Source organism: Crocodylus siamensis, chromosome 1 (genome assembly GCF_052110815.1).
Source record: "Crocodylus siamensis isolate JL-2025a chromosome 1, ASM5211081v1, whole genome shotgun sequence".
In the NCBI taxonomy this organism is placed as follows: Eukaryota; Metazoa; Chordata; order Crocodylia; family Crocodylidae; genus Crocodylus; species Crocodylus siamensis.
This window is the reverse complement of record NC_143395.1, coordinates 316,479,639-316,499,829: the sequence shown is the minus strand read 5'-3', so window position 1 is coordinate 316,499,829 and position 20,191 is coordinate 316,479,639. Positions and strand designations below refer to the sequence as shown.

The 20,191-nt window shown below is 42.5% G+C and overlaps 1 protein-coding gene across 4 annotated transcripts in view; it reads right to left on the bottom strand.

Moving 5' to 3' along the window:
- Nucleotides 1-20,191, bottom strand: part of NALCN (sodium leak channel, non-selective) — a 486,033-nt gene that overhangs the window by 161,333 nt on the left and 304,509 nt on the right. For all 4 annotated transcript variants that reach the window (XM_090022644.1, XM_090022651.1, XM_090022634.1 and 1 more), the window contains one exon: nt 17,734-17,808. In XM_090022644.1, coding sequence (XP_089878770.1) covers nt 17,734-17,808 — 75 coding nt within the window. The remainder of the gene's footprint in view (nt 1-17,733; nt 17,809-20,191) is intronic.

The window sequence follows — 20,191 nt, the reverse complement described above, 5'->3', positions numbered from 1 at the left end:
GCCAGAGAAGCCACAAGGAACCTGGGGTCATGAGGGAAAGGACAGATGGGGATCTGGGGTGTTGGGAGATAGAGGACAATGGACCCAATCCGTGGGGTTGGGGGGTGCAGAGATCCAATCTGGGCTGGTGGCTCCTCCTTGCCTGTCAAGGTTCCCCTCCCCCCGACCTCCTTCCGCTTTTGGGGGTCTGCCCCCCACCCTGGGCTTACTTTTGGCTGCTGACACTGTCCCAGGGGACAAGGCAGGGAAGGGAAACCTGCCTGTCCAGCCCCAGCTACTGCCATTGCTGGGCTACTGCTCTTCTCCAGGCTGAGACCACCCCAGAGAGCAGCAGTGCTCAGGCTGTCATTGTAGAATAGGTGTCACACTGTATTTCATACATCATCTCCCAGTAACTTGTTTATGTGCCATTACCCTACGAGTAGGGGTTTTCCAAAGTGCCTAAACAGTTGAGAAACACAAAATATGAAGTGGTGATATTTGTGTTCCTCTCAAGTAAGTGGTATTTGTGTTTCTCTCAGACACTTTGGAAAATACTATCCTCTGTCTAAAAGAGCATTTTATTTCTGGTTGCATATTTCTTCCTAAACTTGAAGACAGTGCCGTTCAAAATTCTGATTCTGTTGGATGCACTAGTAAAACACTGATAGTGATTGTCACATTTTCTTTTATTTCCAGAATTCTAAAAATCTATTTTTTTAATTGAAAGTAATTCTACACTGTATTTCTTCTAGTGCACAAAGTTTGCCATTCTTTGGAGATTTTTTACTTTAGTTAAAAACATTAGATTAATTGCTCTCAGGCCTGAAAATCCAAGAGTATTAGAAATATTTTTCTAACTATATTCAAAAATAATCACTTCACAATAGCAAGCAACTACATATGAATATATGGCAGAGACTACAAATGTTCCTTTCTCTGCCTGGCAAATAAAACAAAACACTACTGTGTAAGTAAGAGGGATGAATTAGGGCTCCTGTGGAACTGTAATTTTGAATTGTTAGTGTTCCAGATGAGGGAAATGTTGTTTTACTTTATCAAAAGCCCTAGCACTGCAAGAGGTTGATCACCTGTGATCCTCATTATAGTCAGCACCCTCACAATTGTACTACATTTTACATAAGTATCATCTGAACATCCAAATCTCTTGTTTGAATTATTTCTTCTACTTAAAAAGATTTACATTAAAAGATGAGCAACAATTTCTTCAGATATTATTTTTCTTTATTTCTAGATTCCGTTTACTAACTGTTTACTGACTCCCTCTTACACAAAGGGGTACATTTTGAAATCCATATATGGAATATCTGTGCCAAAAATGTCCTGTACAATGTTCAGAAAATATCAAATACTCTCCCTCTATGTAATTTAATTGAGGAGTCCTCAATCTTTAGTACTGCATAGTGCAGCAAAGGATCAAAGGCAAATGCCTAGTGAGACGCAAATGGTAGTTTACTTTGTTTCCTGAGAACTAAAACAAGGAAAATGGAATAAAAGTAAGTGCTAGAGACAACAGCTGGGGAAGGGAAACCTATGTTTAAGGTTTTAAAAGTTTTTTTCCCATTTTTCTGACTATTTTAAAGATTAAACAACAAAAAGTAAATTACTTCTACATTTTTCTACACTTTTTTCATGTTTTTGATGGCACCCAAAAACTATTAAAATGCACTTCATCTATGCAGCTGCTCTCTTAGTAAGGTCAATAGCTCAGAGTTGTTTTCTTCTCTGATTTCACAGTAAGATGCTATTTATGTTCTATCAAAAATGTCACTAAAGTCTCAATGAACAGCATCTTGTCTTTTTGTTGTAAAGATTCTGAACTATAAAAGCCTGATCTTGCACCACTAAAGTCAATGGGAGTTATTGAGACCTCAGCTGCTGTAAAAAAACAAAGGCTTTTAGACTAAGGGAAGCAATAGTGCTGGACAGGACTTCTAGGTGTTTGTAGAGGGGAAAAAATACCACCATCTTTATTTCCAGCATCAAGAAGTTAATAGTGAACTTTGAAAGACAGAAGATAGCTATGGACAACATCTGTTCTATTTAAAAGTACAGAGACATGGTGGTATGTGTATAAAGGCAGGAGGTTTGTTTTCTACCTCTGTAGTTGCTTTGTGCTCTGCTTTGACATGGAGTTTGAGGGGGGAAAATCAGTGGAATGAAGCAAAATGTGCTGGATATGAATATGCGGGATGGATATGTACCTTTCCTGGTGAAAATGGGATTTTCATTAAATTAGAAGAAAAATGTTTCTTCTACAAATAGTCATTTCCTCAAAGAATGTCTGTGTTTAGGTAATAGTGCATCTACTGAGAAAAATATTTTCATTAATGAGTACCATCTGTACTTATGCTATAAGTGTGCATAAGACAGCACAGTTAGCACATGTTTGATGATATAACAGAAATCTGATCTGTCCTAGAGGAATGTTCTTTTGAAATAGTAAAACTATAGGTATGTGAGATACCAAAATTAAAAAAGGATGAACAACCTTAATTATGACTTGGGAGACCTGGGTTCTTATTTTACCTCAACCTAGGACTTTATGTGTAAACCTGGGGATGCCACTTAATTTCTTTCTGCTTCAGCACCCCGCTCATAAAACAAGAACAATAATATTCTTTTTACTCATGTGGATGTTGTAAAAATACAATCTTTAAATCCAGCAAAGCTGAATCAGACAAGACAAAGGTGGTGGTGGCAGACATTATAAGGTGGGAGGGATTGGGGCATCTGTCATTGATGGTGTTCAGTCTCCACTTGTTTGTCAAGCTTGCAGCCTTGGAGTACTCCTAGATCCTCTGCTGCACCTAGATCTTCAAGGGGCAGTAATGGCTAGGAGCATCTTTCATCAACAGGATCTAATGAGAAGGCTTCAACCCTTTTTCCAGATTTGGATCTGGCCTCCATCATCCATGCTTTCATAAACTTGAGGCTAGACTACTTTAATGAACTCTACATGAGGCTGCCCTCAATGACTATCTGGAAGCTTGTGCAGCCTAAGGTTTGCCTTGCAAGTCTCTGATCATATGGGTGGCTCTTCTCTGGATTCTCTCAAGCTTTTCCACATCCAGTTGGTGCAGAATGCAGTGGCCCTCCTTCTAACAGGGGTGGGTTCCCAGAAGCACATTACTCTGTAGTATGCCAGGGTCCACAGTGGCTTCCAGTAGCTTCCTGGAAATAATTCAATGGGCTGGTTTTGACCTATAAGGCCCCTAAATAGTCTGGGCCATAAAAGACCATCTTCCCCCATTTTATGATCCATCTCAATACCAAAGAGTAACCTCCTGCAAGTACCATCAATGCACCAAGTTTGCTGATGAAAATGTGTAGGAGATCATTCTTGGTAGTTGTTCTTCAGCTTTGGAACTCCCTTTCCCTTGTAGCCCACCAGAACCTGACTTCAGACATCTTCCAGAAGCAAAGTACGACATTTTTATATGGGCAAGTGTTTATCAAGAAAGTTTCATAGATAGATTCATAGATTGTTAGGGGCTGGAAGGGATCTTGCAAGATCATCGTGTCCAGCCCCCCTGCACTAGGCAGGAAGGACAACTGGGGTCAGGTGACCCCAGCGAGGTGACCCAGTCTCCTCTTGAAGATTTCCAGGGTAGGTGATCGCACCACCTCGGGAGGGAGTTTATTCCATAGCTAGGACACCCTAATTGTGAAGAAGTTTTTCCTAATGTTAAGCCTGAAACGGTCTTCCAGGAGTTTGTGGCCATTACTCCTGGTTTTCCTCAAGTGTACCCTGGTGAGCTCCTGATGTATTCCCCTGATACATCAGTAAGCTGCTACCAAGTCCCCTCTCAGCCTTCTATTTTTTAAGCTAAAGAGACCCAAGTCCCTCATATGATTTGCCTTGCAAGTCTCTGATCATATGGGTGGCTCTTCTCTGGACTCCCTCAAGCTTTTGCACATCCACGTTGAAGTGCGGTGCCCAGAACTGGACACAGTACTCCAGCTGTGGTCTCACCATTGCTAAGTAAAGTGGAAGAATCACTTCCCTGGTTTTGCTTGAAGTGCATTGGTTGAGTATTGTATGCCCTGTTGGCTACAGCATTGCACTGATGGTTCACGTTCATACTCCGGTCTAAAAAGTTGGGGTATTGTTTAGGAGGTTTTTGTTATACTGTATTTACTGGAAGATAAGATGAGGCTTTTTCTTCCAGTTGGAATGGGGAAAAAGCCCCTTAACTTATAATCACATAGAATGATCTGTTTTTCTTCAAACAAAACCCCAAGAAAGACTACTACCTCCATGTGACAGGGTGCTTGGTTTACCTGTCACTTTAAGAGGAGAGAGGCTGAGGGAGAAGTAGCCTGCAGGTGTGGTAAGGGCCAATTAGAAAGTCACCTGACCAGGAAGGGGCTGGACTTGAGGCATATAATCCCAGGGCTTGAGCTGGTCAGGGAGTTTAGCCCTGGAAGGCAGAGAGAGGGGAGCTCCTGGTAGCACGGCTGTAGCAGGGCTTGTAGCAGAACAGCTGAGCTGGGATAATCTGCACCGAGACCAGGAATGGGGCAGGCCTGAGAATAGGGGTGAGTGAACCCATAGCCTGGAGAGGCAAGTCTTGGAATAGATAGGCCCGGGAACAGGGATGGCTAAGCCCATAACATGGAGGCAGAGAGCAGAAGGCCACGATACCCGAAGCTCAGTAACAGAATACAGCAGAGCCTGAGGGACTGAGGCCATGGCTGGAGAGGGCTGGTGATGAATAACAATTGGTGACTGTAGAAGTGACAAAGGGGATGTCCCAGCTAGCCCAGAGAGAGAGGGGCCAGAGGACGAGAGGGCCTGGCCCCCAGAAGGAGAAAGCAGGTGGATGAGCAGGTGTCCATAATGCCAGAGTCAGTAACTCAGAGAGGTGGCTCTCAGCAGGGCCCGGGAGCCTGAAGGCTTCACTGCCCTAGGCCAGGCCTCAGAGATGGGCTGAAGGCTGAGCAGGGCCACAGTTGGAGACTGGTGAGGCCAGAGGAGCCCAGGCATCTCACCTGGCCTAGGAACAGGGCCGGGGCTGGGGGGGAGGCGGCACTTAAACACTGGGGGCCACAGCCAGAGACCAAGGGGACCAGTGACCCCATAGTCCAGGAGAAGAGAAGACTGGGGCTGGGAGCCCATAGCCCTGGGGCTGGGAGCCCATAGCCCAGGAAGGGCACACGTCAGCATACCATCTGTGAAGCATAGGAGTGGGTATAAAGGAGGATGTAGCCCATGTAATTAGTTCTTAAGGCAATGCCCACTGACACCTCTGGTCATAGGAGTGAGACCCAGTTTGGGAAGTCCTGGGGCAGCCTCCCTTTTTTTCAAAGATAACATCAAGGCATGGCAGAAGAGTGATGGGGATAGTGCCCAAAGGGAGCCAGGTTGGCAAGGGCCGAGCGGCCACCATGGGGCATCATGACCACCCCTGGGACGAGCGCTTGCTATACTTAGTAGCCACCTGAAACTATTCACTCTTCCCATCAGTCCTCTCTGTTGGTTCAGTGAAATAAGTGTGTCCAGTCCTTTTTCCTCCACTTCTTCTCTGGCTCTTCTCTAATCTTTTTCTTGTTCCAAATGATATAGTATTTCAGTTCATCCTTCCCAGCTTCAGGCACTCTCTTTTAAAGAAAGCCAACCCCTTAAAAACCCAGAGATTTCTTACGTTCTTTTTTTACTTTCTATAAACTAGTTTTAACATATGCTAATAAAGTCCTTAATAATGTTTCCTCCAGTCCCTTTGGTATGAGTCCATACAGTACCATCTCCAACACTAAAAATAGGCTTATTTTGGTGACACTCAGAGAGTGATGGACCCTATCCCATGCCCCCTTTGCATATGTATATTCTCAAACACATCCCACCATTTCTTCTCTACACCTTTCCTGTGGGTTCCTTGATGAGCTTGTCAAGCTCCATCTGTGTTGCACCTATCTCACTTGCAAGACATTTCTTACAACCATCCATGCTAGGTCAACATGTTCCCCTTTTAGTTGATTACCCACTACTGTTCCCCACACCTTCTTCACTTGCCCTTCTATGACGTTGCCCACCAGTGCCATCCTGTATCTCTCCCTTACTGCTTTCATCAATTTCTTATGATCCCTTAGGACTTCCAGGCCTACCTTCCTTATTTTATACCTCTGCATGAATCCTTCCATTCTGATGTAATGAACTTGCATTTGCCATGTGAATGGACTCTTAAAGAGGTCTGACATACTCCCCATTTTCTCAAAATTACACCAAAATTGCATGAAATCAGGTGATATGCACTACTATCTCCTCTCCCTCCATAACTGCCTTGCATGTCACATTTACATATTTCACAAAGATGAATAATCCCAAGTCCAGCATCCCCCAGCTCCCATCTCCCTTGCTTTGTACAGTTCAGCTATAGCCAAGTTTTTTGTTTTGGCAATCCAAAAGAACACACATATTTAGTTTTGTACTTTTGCTATCCGCTGCCATATCAGTGGGTAGATAGAATAATCGGCAGTAGCACAGCCTTAACCACCACCACTTTTCTGGCAAAGGACAAGGTCTTTTCAGATCATAACCAAAGTATTTGCTGTAGCCTTGCCATCACCTTTTCCCATGCTGTATTACCTTTCCCCTTGGTGTCTACTGGGGTGCCTAGCACTCTGATTTCTCTCTCTCTCTTATTTGAAGGTCCAACTTTTTCAAATCACTCCAGTTCCCTATTTCCATTATAGTGCTTTTCAATTTATTTAGTTTAGCCCCTGTCATTTCTTCATACACTGATGAATGCTTTCCATTGAAAATCCATCTCTACTACATTATGTCATCCTTGCATAATATGCATTTTACCTCTCCCCCTCCCTTTATTCCATGTATGACTTTGTCTTTTCTTATTCTTTGTGTTAATGGTTCCATGCCACACACAAATAGTATCAGTGACAGAGGGCACCCATGTCTCACCCCTGCATAGTTTTTAAAAGCCCTGCTTAGATGCCCATTAATTTGGACTTGATTCTCCCCTCCTCTATACAATAACCTTACTCAATATATACATTTCTATGGGATCCTCATTTTTCCTAGCACTTTGAATATGCAATCATGATCCACTCTGTCATATGCTTTTTCTAAATCTAGGTTTGCTATATCTGTGTTTATTTTCCTCTCTTGGATGTGGGACAGGGTATCTCTGATTCCTCTGATTGCTTTGGAGATACTTTTACCTGGTACTGAGCATACTTGGTCTTCATGTATTAACTTCTGGAGGTTTTTCCTCATTTGCAAAGCCAGCACCGTGGCCATTAACTTATAGTCCATATTAAGCAGTGTAATCTGTCTCCACTTTTTCAGGAGTTCCTTCTCCCTTTTTTTTTAAATAGTAAGATCATAATGCCTCTTGTAAAATCTTTCCCCACTTCTCCTGTTTCCACTATTTCCTCAAAAATTTCCATTATCTCTCTCCTTACCCATACCCAAAACTTCTCATAAAATTCCATAGGCATTCTATCTGCTCCTGGTGATTTCCCTCTTTTAAAGGTTTTTAAGCACTCCTCCACTTCCTTTTGCTTACCTTTTCTTCTATCTCCTTTACTTCCTTCTCCACTACTTCCTCTTCAATCTCTTCCAGCAAAACTGTCGTCTTCTCCCTGTTTATTTCCTTCTTCTGATACAGCTCTTCATAAAATCTTTTCCTCTCCTCTAACACCTCTTCCTGCTTTTCCACCCATGTACCACCTTCTTTCAGAATGCTTTTACTTTCCTTTTGCTGTCTTCACTCTATCTAAGGTACAGGTTCTTTAGACACACATCCCTTTTTCCGGCATACCACTGATCTTACCAAACCCCATTTATGCTGAATCCCTCTCACAGGAAAAACACTTTGTGTCATCATCCATATAATGTCTGTATGTTCTCCTTTCAGTCTATTATCTGTCACCTTTTTCCACACATCTTTCTGTCAAAACCCCATCTATTATTAACTTATCTTTCTTTCTATCGTATTAATCACCTTATGGTCTTTCAAGCACTCTAATGCCACTCCATCAAGTTTATATAAAGCTCTCCATCTTTGCATAGCTGACCGATGGCTGCCATGCCCGTGGCTTTTTCCAATCTCCACTGTACAAGCCTCATCTTTTTAATATTCTTCCTGCCAGCTAATGACAGAAACTTGCAGTCTTCCCCTCTGTTGCCTCTTTATTGAACATACTTATAAGTATACACAAAACTTTCCAGATCTGGTACTCTCAAGCCTCCTAATTCCCTGACTTTGTATAGCTCTGTTCTGGCTACCCTTTCTCTTTTACTTCCCCCACCAAAAATGGATATCAACCTCTGTACCCTCCTTATCTGTTGCCAAGACAGTGGATATACCACTCCTATGTAAAGAATTACATAAAAGTACTATTTTCACTGCAGCCACTTTACCCTTGAAGGATAATAATCACTCCACAATCCGAAGATATGTGTCACTCTTACCTCTAACTTCTCTCATGCCTTTGTTCCTTTCCCTTCTGTGTCCACTGGGATTCCTAAGATCTTGATTTCACTCTACTACCTGCAGCCCAAACCTTTGCAAATTCTCCCAGTTATCCACATCCATCAATGTATTTTTCATCATCTTTAATTTTGCCCCCTTAGTCCTCAGGATACTTCAATACCGTCTCAGTTTTTATATTGTCCTGAGCCACTATGTTCACATCATTCATGTATAATGCACATTTAACTTCTCTTCCTCCTTGTATTTTCATATCACTTATCAGCTTATCATCAAGAATTTTCTGCACCAATGGCTCCATTGTGCACACAAAAAGAAAGGCGGACAGAGGGTGTCCCTGTCTTACCCCTGTTTGTATGAGGAATGCTTTGCTCAAGTAACAATTTACCAGTACTTGACTTCCTGCTTTACTATATATCACTTTGAGCCATCTGATCATCTTTGCAGGAAACCCCATCCCCTGTAATACTTCAAACATGAAATCATGTTCAACCCTATCATAAGCTTTTTCCAGGTCTAGATTCATTATTACTATGTTTCTTTTCCTCTCGTGAATATCCAATATACGTCTCATTAACCATAGGGTCTGTGATATCTTCTTCTCAGGAATGATGCACATTTGTTCTTGTATCATATCTGCTAAACAGTCACACATTCTCTTGGCCAATACTTTTGCCATCAATTTGTAGTCTACATTTAAAAGGGTTATTTACCTCCAGTTGCCTAACACATTTTCCTGGCCCTTCTTAAATATCAAAATTGTCATGCCTTCTGCAAAATTCTCCCTATCTGCCCACCCTCCATTAATTCCCTGTATGTCTCTACAATATCTGTCCCCAGCCATTACCAACATTTTGGTAGCCAGGTTCCCAAAGCAACAGCCAGGGCTTTCTGGCAGTGCTCACTGTTTTCAGAATGGGATGGGGGAAAGGAAGTGGAGGGAGCTCATTCTTGGGGCTGCCCAGCTGGTGCTGAAAGGTGGGGCAGGTGTATTGGAGCCCCTGAGGTGAGAAAACCCCCCAGAGTGAACTTCCTCTACTCCCTTTTCCCCCTCTAATTCTAAAAAAAATGACAGGTTAGGAGCTCCACAGACACAAATGACAAAAGGTGCTACATTTTGAAATGTCTTTATCTGATACGTCATGCAGGGTCAGATTTTCACCTGATCAGCCATTTTTGAAGCTGTCTGCAGCCATGCACTTGTGTTTAGTCACAGCTATAAACTGCTTTCTGTAGCCAGATCAGGAGAAAATTGTCACTTCCATCTGCATCCAATGTCTAGTTGGCAGTTGGTATCAAGTGGAGTGTTCCACAGGTCAGTCCTGGGGTTGGTTTTGTTCAATATCTTCATTAAAGATCTGGAAATGGGATGAAATGCACCCTAAGCAAGTTCATGGATGACACCCAACTGGGGACTGTAGTAGATATTATGGAGGGTAGGGTTAGGATTCAGAGTGACCTAGACAAATTGGAGAACTGGGCCAAAAAAATCTCATAGGTTCAACAAGGGAAAGTGCAAGGATCTGCACTTAAGACAGAAAAATCTCATGCAATGCTACAAGCTTGGGACTAACTGGATAAGCAGCAGCTCTGCAGAAAAGGACTTGGAGGTTACAGTGGACAATAAGTTGAATATGAGTCAGCAGTGTGCCCTTACTGCCAAGAAGGCTGACAGCATTAGAAGTATTGCCAGCAGACTGAGGGAAGTAGTATTCCCCTCTATTCAGTGCTGGCCACATCTAGAGTACTGTGTTCAGTTTTGGTCCCCCCACTACAGAAAGGATGTGGACAAGTTGGAGAGAGTTTAGTGGAGGGCAATGAAAATGTTTAGGGGGCTGGGACACATGACTTTTGAGGAGAGGCTGAGGGAACTGGATTTATTTAGCCTGCAGTAAAGAAGACTGAGGGGGGATTTAATAGCAGCCTTTAACTACCTGAAGGGTGGTTCCTAAGAGGATGATGCTAAACTGTTCTCAGTGGTGACACACAAGATGTTGTAAACACAAGTACTATCCTATGGCAGCATTCTTTACTGTGCAGCAATGCACGTGTAGACACTTATGGGGCTGGCTAGGGCATGAGGGTGCTTCAGTACTGGGCTGCTTGCTGGCTAGCCTTGCACTGGATCACCCTTGTGCCCCAGCCAACCTCTCTGCAGCATGCTGCAGTTTGTTGGAGCAGCTGGCCCCTCTCGCTCTCTGACAGTTGGGGCTGCTCTGGCCTGGCTCAATGTGCTGTGGTCCAGGGCAGATATGAAGATACTGTGTCCAGGAGCAATAAACTCCAGCACAATATACACTGGAGCTTATTACATGGCATTAATTTCACATGTAGACATATCCACTGTATTGCATACCCTCAAGCCTGTCACCTTTCTTTTGGCCCCACATCACCTCCTCTTTTGGCTGCTCAGGTTAGAGTACTATGCTAGAAGCTAGAGAGCTGCAGGTTTGAATCTGCTTTGGATAGAAGGGGTGGAAGAGTTTGAACCTGTATTTCTCATTTCCTGAGCATGTCCCCTAACTTCTAATTTATTGAGGCTAACACATAAGAGGGTTCTTTTCTTCTTTTGGTATCTAACACTTGCTAGCCATGGGTTTGTGTCTAGCTACAAAGTCATAACTTATGCAGGAACACCAGGTGTACATATATAGCTGTGTACCTGCCCAGGCACTGCATAGCTTATTGAACTACTGCATCTACACTGCACAGGTAACAGAAACAGAAACTGCAAAAATGCTGAAAAGGACACTGGTGCAGCTGGAAAGCTGCCAGTTATGTGCACAAATGGGGCATTCTACCCCAGAACTTCACTCAGTATTCCAGCAGCAGTCTCACCAATGCTGTACACAGAGGTGGGATCATCCCCTATTCCCATTCATCATTCTAAAAGGCCAACTCTTTTAAACCACAACCTCACACGGGGAAGTCATGTTAAGTTGCTTGTCTATTAAATCACAGAATCATAGAAATCAAGGGCTGGAAGGGACCTTGAAAGAGGTATGGACTTCATTCCTTGTTCTTTGCATTTGAAGGTTTTGTTTGAACCAGTATACTAGGCCCAGTTAACTAAGAATCCTGAGCACTTTATACAGCTCCCCTGTTGTATTATTTATTATTTCACTGATTTTTGTGTCCTTTAAAAATTTTATCAGCAGTGATTTTATAGCAACTTTCAGAGCACTGATGAATATGCTGAATAGCATCAGGCCTAGTACTGCTGCCTGTGAAAACTCACTCAGAACACTTTGTTTCAATGATGATTCCCTCCAACAGCAAGATTTTGAGATCTGTCAGTTAGCTACTTCTTAAGAAACTTGATTGTGTTCTGTCTCTCTAGTCCTATCAGGCTTGCCTCACACTAACATATATTTATTTTTTGAAATTTCAGCCTAAATAGGTCAGCATTTCTGAGAATATGGCTAGGGAAACATGCTGGTTTGTTAATCTTAAAAAAATTAAATCTGTCACTTTATATTTGAGAAGTTTTAATTCCCCTATACCTTGGAACAGGGGCTTGACATTTGCAGGATAATAGCATTTGTGTAAAGGTTGTGATTTTGCTGTTCCTGTAGGAAAAAACACCACAGGTTGTTTCTCTGAAGAGGTCATATTTACAAGGCAAGTTCAAATCTGAGGCTTCAGTTGACTAAGGACTTTCTCTGTAATTGTACTTTTGGGCTGCTACAGGCCAGGCCTGGGCTCCAGAACTCAGAGCAGGGAGCCCATCTTGTGCTCTTGATGTCCCTCTCCTGCAGTGAATGTAGTGGAGATAAGGGTGAGACATTGGGGAGCCTGTGGGGAAAAGGAGCATGTGGCTGGCAAAGGGACAAGGAATTAAAGTGGCATAAAGAGAGGAACTGAAATTAGCTGGCTAAGGAAACTGGGAAGGATGGAGAAGGCTGGTATATGCAGTGAGATAGGAAGACTGAAAAGGAGACTATGTATTGCTGGGAAATGAACTTGATATTAGGTGGAGAATAAGGGTGAGACTTCAGATTACTACTGGAAACACCAACAACTGCATAAGAAGTGGCTGAGAGGCAAAAACCATGGCATGAATTGTCTCAGCCACTCGGTGACAAGAGGGCACATGGCAAAAAGAGTGATATTAAAAGAGCCACTGCGCCGTGAACTTCTGTGATTTAGGTAGGTCCCTACCCATACCCTCTGAACATGCCAGCATATGGGGAACAACTCCCTGATTCTTGGCTCTCTGCATGCTGGGACATTTAAAAGGTCTGTGTGTAGCCCAGCTGCATGTGTGTTCTTGGCATGTACTAGGACACAGGGAGTCTGGGATTGGGGAATGGGTTTTGAACCCTGAGTGCTGGCAAGACAGTTGGGAGTTGTGGAAAGCACAGAATCAGGGACCTGTCTCTGATGCTGTACTTCCTTTGGTGCTCTTTGATGTTTTGGGTGTCTGGGGAGCCCTGGTCTGGAGACTGGGCCCCTGATCTTTGTGTGCTGGCAAGATGAAAATGGGAAGTGTGGCTTTGGAGATCACAAAGTGTGGCACTGCTGTGCTTCCCAAACACCTTTTAAAGATCCCAGGGAGCCCAGGATCCAGCTACCTGTACTAGTAGATACACAAAGAAGTTTGACAAATTTGATCCCAGATCCCAAAAATCTGGCATCCTGCCATGCACATCTGAAAGAAAGAAATATACCAAAGAAAACAAGTGAGATCCAGGTCATTTCCTAGAAAGAATGAATAGCCAGGAGTAATCTCTGGTTTCAAAGAGATCTCTGGTTTAGAAATGCCTCTCCCAGAGAATCGTTAATTGTCAGAAAAATGCTTTTTTTTAACAGAATGATGCAGTTAACCAATATAAACAGGACATTTCTAAGGAATCAATATGTTTATATATTAGTTAGTCAGGTTTTTTGACTCATCTCTTTACATCCCATTCAACCTTTGATTACAGGAAGGAAGAAAGAAATTCACCTGCAGTGATACATAAAGTATTTGCATTACTGAAATGGTCATGATTAAAAAGCCACAATTACCCCACAATCTTTTTCTTCTTCCTGTGGTTGGTTTATAATGCAGAAGTCAAAATGCCACTGAATTAAAAGCTCTTTCTGCTTTATCTTCGGTGATAAGAAAAACAATAATTTAGTATAATAGTGCACAGCCACTATCAGCACTGAGCCAGGGATGCCATCACATTTACCTCAAGGGCAGCCTTTTCTCTTTGAGTCACTTAATTGGTTGTACAATCACTCATTTCCACAACACATTTTTAACTACTTTCACTGTACATATTCTCTGAAACAAAAAAATACTAGCTATAATGTTAAATTACACTGAAGTAAAATATAGGAATGGAATAATTTAAGCAATACTTAGCAGCAGTCCAAAGAGAATGTTGTTGGTTATAAACATAAAGAAAAACATTAAAATCACAAACACGTTGTGAAGACAGATAACGTTTTTAAAACCACCTTATGGAGCCAGTATAGGGTAAGGCAAACTGGTGCTCTAGTTTAGTCTTGGATGAGCCTAAACTGAACTTAGATAAATTTTAGAAGCCAAAAATGGTTCAAGTTCACCCAGCAGAGAGAAGTCATATTAGGCACTTCAATTTCCATCTTTGTTATTTCTAGGTCCCTCCACCTGTTTTAAGCACATACTCAAAAGTAGCAGTATTACATTTTGATCACTTAGGCACCTGGGCCATGTCTTAACATCCCTCACAGTGCAGTTTGGTGCTAGAGCAGCAACTATCTCTGCAAAAGGATGCAATCCATTGTGTAGGCTCACAGAAGTTCCAGTTTGGATCAACAGCACTAATTTAAGCTAAAAAAAGAGGGCAGTGGCGGTCACCCCTTGCTCAAGAACCTAGCACAGTAATTAGAAGACTATAGTTTTAGATCCTGTCATCCTGAAGGGATTTGAACCCCATTTTCTACATGTAGCAGGCTTGGGGCTCCAATCCCAGACTGACACCCGCAATAATTAGATCCACCTACTGTGCTCTTTAGCCTCTATTGCCTTTCCTGTTTCCTATCTACCATACCTTTGGTATTAAATGGTATGATGGATTTGGGAGGCTGTCTTAGGAAGCTAGAGTAGTTCCTTTAGGCACTTTCCCTCTTGGCATTGTCTCTCCAGGCTTCTTTGCCTGCAGAACAGTTTCTCCAAGGCACTGTTTCTCTAGGACATTTCCTCTTTAACACAATCTTCAGGAATTCTTCACCTTCAGCACAGTTATCCAGGGTGTGCCTCTGCCTCAAAACAGTTCACAGGGCAAGCCCCCAAAGCAGTCCTCTAGGCTGTTCACCCTCAGCAAAGTTATTCAGGGCAGGCCCCTCTCTTGCCCCCTTATCATGTGAGTCCTCATAACTAGAGCACTCCATGCCTCCCCGACCATAATTATTGCCTCCAGGCTCCCCCATAGCCACATCCATGCCTCACAGCTCTTACTCTAAGTTTATCTGCCATGTCTTCTTGCCCTAAACTGGCTCTAATCCACTAGGCCCTTGACCCTTGCAGGGCTCCTCCATCACTGACTTTAGCCCCTCAGGTCCTTAACCCTTGCAGGAATCAAAGTGCAGAGTGCCCCTGGGGCATCTCTCTGTAGCCTCCAAACCTTCCATTTTGGGTTTCTCCTCCAAACCCTCCTTTTTGGGTTTCTTCTCTATTAGCTGACACCAGCCCACCAGTGCTAGCTGTCTCTGAGCCCACTTACAAGGCCACCCTTCACATTCTGGGATTCCTTCACTAAGGCTCAGGACCCAGGCTTGTGGAGCCCTGCACTATACCCCCTTCTGGCTGACTGCTCTGTAACCCTGTAACTGGGCCCAGGGGTTTTTCATTAGGTCCTGCAGCTCTGCCACAGGCACTACTTACACAGCTGTCTTGAGTTCAGTGCCCTGATTTGAAGCTCTCCGAACCGATTCGGAAAAGATTCGGAGAGCTTCGGAGATTTGGGCAGTCCCCACTTCCTGCTGCAGGGAGCTGGACCTGGACTCCGTGCCGGTAAGTAGGAAGTGGGCAGGGGAGGGGAGGCTGGAGAAGGAGGGTGGGAACCATGGAGGTGGGGGGAGCCCACCAGGCCCCATCCCCTGCTTGCTCCCCCAGCCCCCCTTGCAGGAGCTGCTTTCCAGGCTGCCTGACAGCCATGTGTATATACATGCACATGGCACCCCCTGCCTGAACATCTTCCTTACACTCCCCCTAACCTCTTGCAGGCTGGAACTCTGCCAACCTGTAAAAAGCTCTTTGCAAAAGAGCAAAATCCACGTGTTTCTCTGTTAAAATCCACGTGTTTCTCTGTTTTTCTCAGCTAAAGGGGACAATCTACATTTTTCCTCCATTTTTTCCATGGGAAATGGAAAACCCAGATCCCTGGCGATTAACTTGGGCATCCCTCAACTGTTCACACTTGGAAAAGACAGTTCTGAGAATCAGCATTTTACTTGGGTTGTTTACTGGTCCCCATAAGGTCCTGCTCTGCAGCACAAGAAGCCAGGATCTCGCCAAACAATGATACATTTATATTTTAAAAGAAGGGCCAGATGCTTGAAACCCTGCTAGTCAAACTATTATGGGGGAGAGAGTATACTGGATCATAGGTGCCAACTTTCATTTTTGCTAAGATAATGGACATGTGGGAAGTTTTATGGATTTCAGGTGACAGTGCTCTTCCCAAGGGGGGTCAGGGTTCTCGAGCCCCAATGTACGTGGCACCTCTGTATTGGATTAACCAATACACACATTTGAGAAGCTGGTAGTTTGGTAAACATGTACCCTGAAAGGACAAAAAATTACAGGCATAGTATGAGGGGATACTGTATGTTAACAGCCAGACAAGCAACAGTACTCACTCATGCCTGCCAAGAGAGAGAGCATGGCTTGGTTTTCAGTCTTCCTGGGTACAGTGGGGCTGAGGTCTGTTGGCCAAGCCTGACTGAGAAAAGCAAGCTGGCAAGAGAACTTTGAAGCCTTGATGGGAGGATAAGAATCAGGGATTGCAATCAGGGATACATATTTCTAGGATATCTGACCAATTCAAACTTTCCCATTGCCATGGAAAATGGAATCCATCTCTTCTAAGCACATGACCAGACAAGTGTGTGATCTTTCTAGCTGGCTGAATTCCCTCTGCTCAGAACAACAGATGAGCAAGACAGGTAGAGCTGAGGCATCACAGGCCAAGGGGTTGGCCCTGCAGAGAACTTTAGCTGATTCTCAGTGATCAAGCAGGAAAAGAAGAGATGGATTTGGGGCAGAAAGGCACCCCAAAGTGCCTTACCTGGAAGTGTGCCTCAAGGGTGCACCCAGCCTGCATCTGGGGCCAGGGGCCCAACACAGGCGGGGGTGTTTTTCAACACATGAAAGAGAATATTTCCATACTCGTTTTTTATGAACAATATTTTTTCAGTATTTCAGATGTTAAACAATAAGCCATTAATAAACAGTTTTCCATTTCAGCCTTGATTCTGTGTCAAGAGCTTGTCATTAATGTCAACAGGAGCAGGATTAAGCACTTGATCATAATAAGCATCTGGCTAAAAGAATGAAGTGGATAATTTAAAGGGAGAGCTGAACAAAAAAATCAGTGATAACAGGCACAATGAAGACACAAATGGATAATACAAAAATTATCTCAAGTTTTATGGTCTAAATATGTAACTGTGTTCACAAAATGGGTAAATTCACATATAGCTGAAGACTATGGACACATTTAGGTATTTTGCATCACATCTTTCTATTTATGTAACACAATGGATAACAGTGTGCTACATCCTCATGTAATCGCTTGTCTGCTAGACCAGAGCTTCTGAGATGCTATTACTTATAAAGTGTTACTTTAGCTATTGGCTAATGGAATTCACTCTTTTAGCTTTGGTGATAAAATTCTGGTAGCATGGCACTCAAAATCTATGGCTTAAATAAACTCTGCTGAGGATCCAAGTGGCAGAAGAGAATTGTGCAAACACAATGCTAGAACTATTTAGGCTTTATTGTAAACTTTGTAAAATGGACCAAGGACCTTGTTAGTTCTCAATAAATAAATCCTTGATAATCCATCAAGACTTTTTAAATGGTGTTAGCTATATTTGGCTGGACAGTTTAAAATGACTTTTTAAAATGACTTTTACTGTCCGTGCCACTTCAGAAGTCTCCTCATAGTTTTCTATGTACTACTTAACACATTTCTATGTTCTAACATACATTCTATTGTCTATTAAACATATAATGCACAATCTTCATGGTGTTTTATGTCTCATTGCAAATATTTCCAGCAAGATAAAAGCATATTCCTACTTGTTTAAGCTTTTTCAGATCTTCATCAAGTTCCAGGTTGTCCAGAATAACAGCAACAAACAAGCTGAGTAGAATCTGAAAAACAATTCAAAGGTTTTTTTTTAAATTTGTCTTACTTTTCTTAAAGAGCACAATTAAGTACTTTGCGTAAAATCTTGATTACTGAAATAAATGGGAGTTTTGCCATTGACATCAGTAGGGCTAGGATTTTACTCAATGGGTATATTCTATTTCTTTTCAGTTGTCTCAGTCACCCACATGGCATTTTTGGCACCTATGTGCCAATAGGAAATCTCTTCCTGGACCTGTAACCCCGCTCTGTAGATGACACATGTATCTGGACATGCATACCGGCAACAAAATAGAAAAGGAGGAAAAAGGGGACCTATTTAATAGATGAGAGGCATAGGCACTCACCTAGGAAACCAGTGACCTGGATTGTAACATAATAAATATGCATAAAGCTGCCCATTGAAACAGTTGGAGTCCTACGTGCACCTACCCAAGGCTGAGTATTGCATGAATAGGAGAGAGATGCATTTCACTGGGTAGAAAAGGACCATACTCCTTAGATGAGATGTATATCTTTTGGAATAATGGTGACAAAACTTACAGTGCTAAAAGTGTCCATATAGAGTGTTAGTGTGCCATAATTAGTGAACAATTAATTTGCACCTTAGCTTACTATGTAGTAATTCCCCATTTACATAAAACTTTAGTAGAAAGAATCTCATGAACCTACAACTTAAATATAATGCATAGTGAACTACTGAAACTGCATAGTGTTGACTGGCATGTGTGTTAACAATGGGCCATTGGAGCCCAAAATATGACTGATGCTAACTGAATTAGGAGATTAGTACAGGGTGACCAGTGTATGGGGGAGGGAAACATAGACAATTCCACCAATTTCCCTACATCAGGAAATTGTAAATGTGTATGTACTTAACTTTACAGTTAGCTGCAGTGATTTTAAAGGGACTGCTCATAGGAGTTAAGCACAGCCATAAGCAACAGCACAGGGACATAGCGGGTGCATCCAAAAGGAAGTCCTAAATGATGGCACAATAACAGCCCATACTGCACTGTGCTGGCCACACAGTTATTTTTAGCTATTACATTGCTGTAGTGGTGCGTTATAAGGAGAGAGCACATCGCTACAGCAACATAGCTGTGGCATCGCGGTTTGTGACCCCCAATGCTATGTCACTGTAGCACATTGCTATGGCAATGTAGTGTCATGTGTAGACGTGCCCAGCCAGGCACCCAGGGCACCAGGGCAATAGTAACTTCTGGTTGCAGCTGCTTCTTTTGCCCTTCCAAGTCAGTGCCTATAGCAGCTGTCCTGTTCACCCTGCCCCAAATTGCACTACTGCACAATAAGCATTTGCATTATTAGGGGTGAGACTATAACATGAAGTTTCTCCCCCCAGAGTGAATATGCCATGAAACTGCCAGGGGGAAACTCTATTATTTTTCCTTGAGAACAGTATGAAAGATCTTGTAAAAGTGACTTCGGCACTTAAGAGCCTTTTTGCCTCCCCATGCACCTAAATATCTTTGTAAATCTGGCCTTTTCTGTTATCAATCTACATCCCATTTTCAAAAGTAACAAGCATCCAGGAACCTTAATTTCACTGACTTTTAGTGACACAGCTTTTCCAAATGGAACTTAGATTTATGTGCCATAGGCACTTCTGAAAAATAAGTAAATAAAATAAATATGCCTATGCACAGGGATATGAACTTTAAATTCCTTATTATATTGTCTAAACAATTTTTTAATACATAAATGTTTAGAAGGAAGAATGGTTGGACACAAATTTACTCTATCAGTATTTAACAGATTTTTCTGCAGCTGCTATGAAAAGCATGTTAAATATGCCAAATAATTAAACAGTACTTTATAACAGATTTTAGTGCAGAGGTCACAGTGAAATGTTAAAGTGGCCTTTTAAAATGGTAAGGAAAGACAGAAATCAGATACAATGCATCATCACTGGCATGAAGTACTTTAATCATGACCAACTGTGAGTAAGATTTTTTTCTGTCATCCTGTCAGAATGTTCCAGTATGGTATTTTTCTTCTTCAGCCCTGACCATAACAGTACAGTACCGATTTACATTAGGAGAAATGCACTAGATCACAGTTCAGACTTTATTCTTTCATATTTCTATATGTAATAAGTCAAAAAATCAAGATTTCCATTAACTGTCTTTTCACTTCACCATGAACCTTAGCGACCTTATCGCAAAAGAACAGTTAAACCCAAATTTATTGTTTAACTGCCTTCATTCCCATCTGGATTAATAACAGTCTTCACTTCCAGCACAGCTTCTGTTTTTCAAGTTTCAACTTTTCTTCAGCTTTTAATGCAAAACCTATTAATTTCTTTCCAACTTCATACAGTCTCCTTTGCCAAGTGCATGCAATTATCACCTCTTAGTTCTAACACTC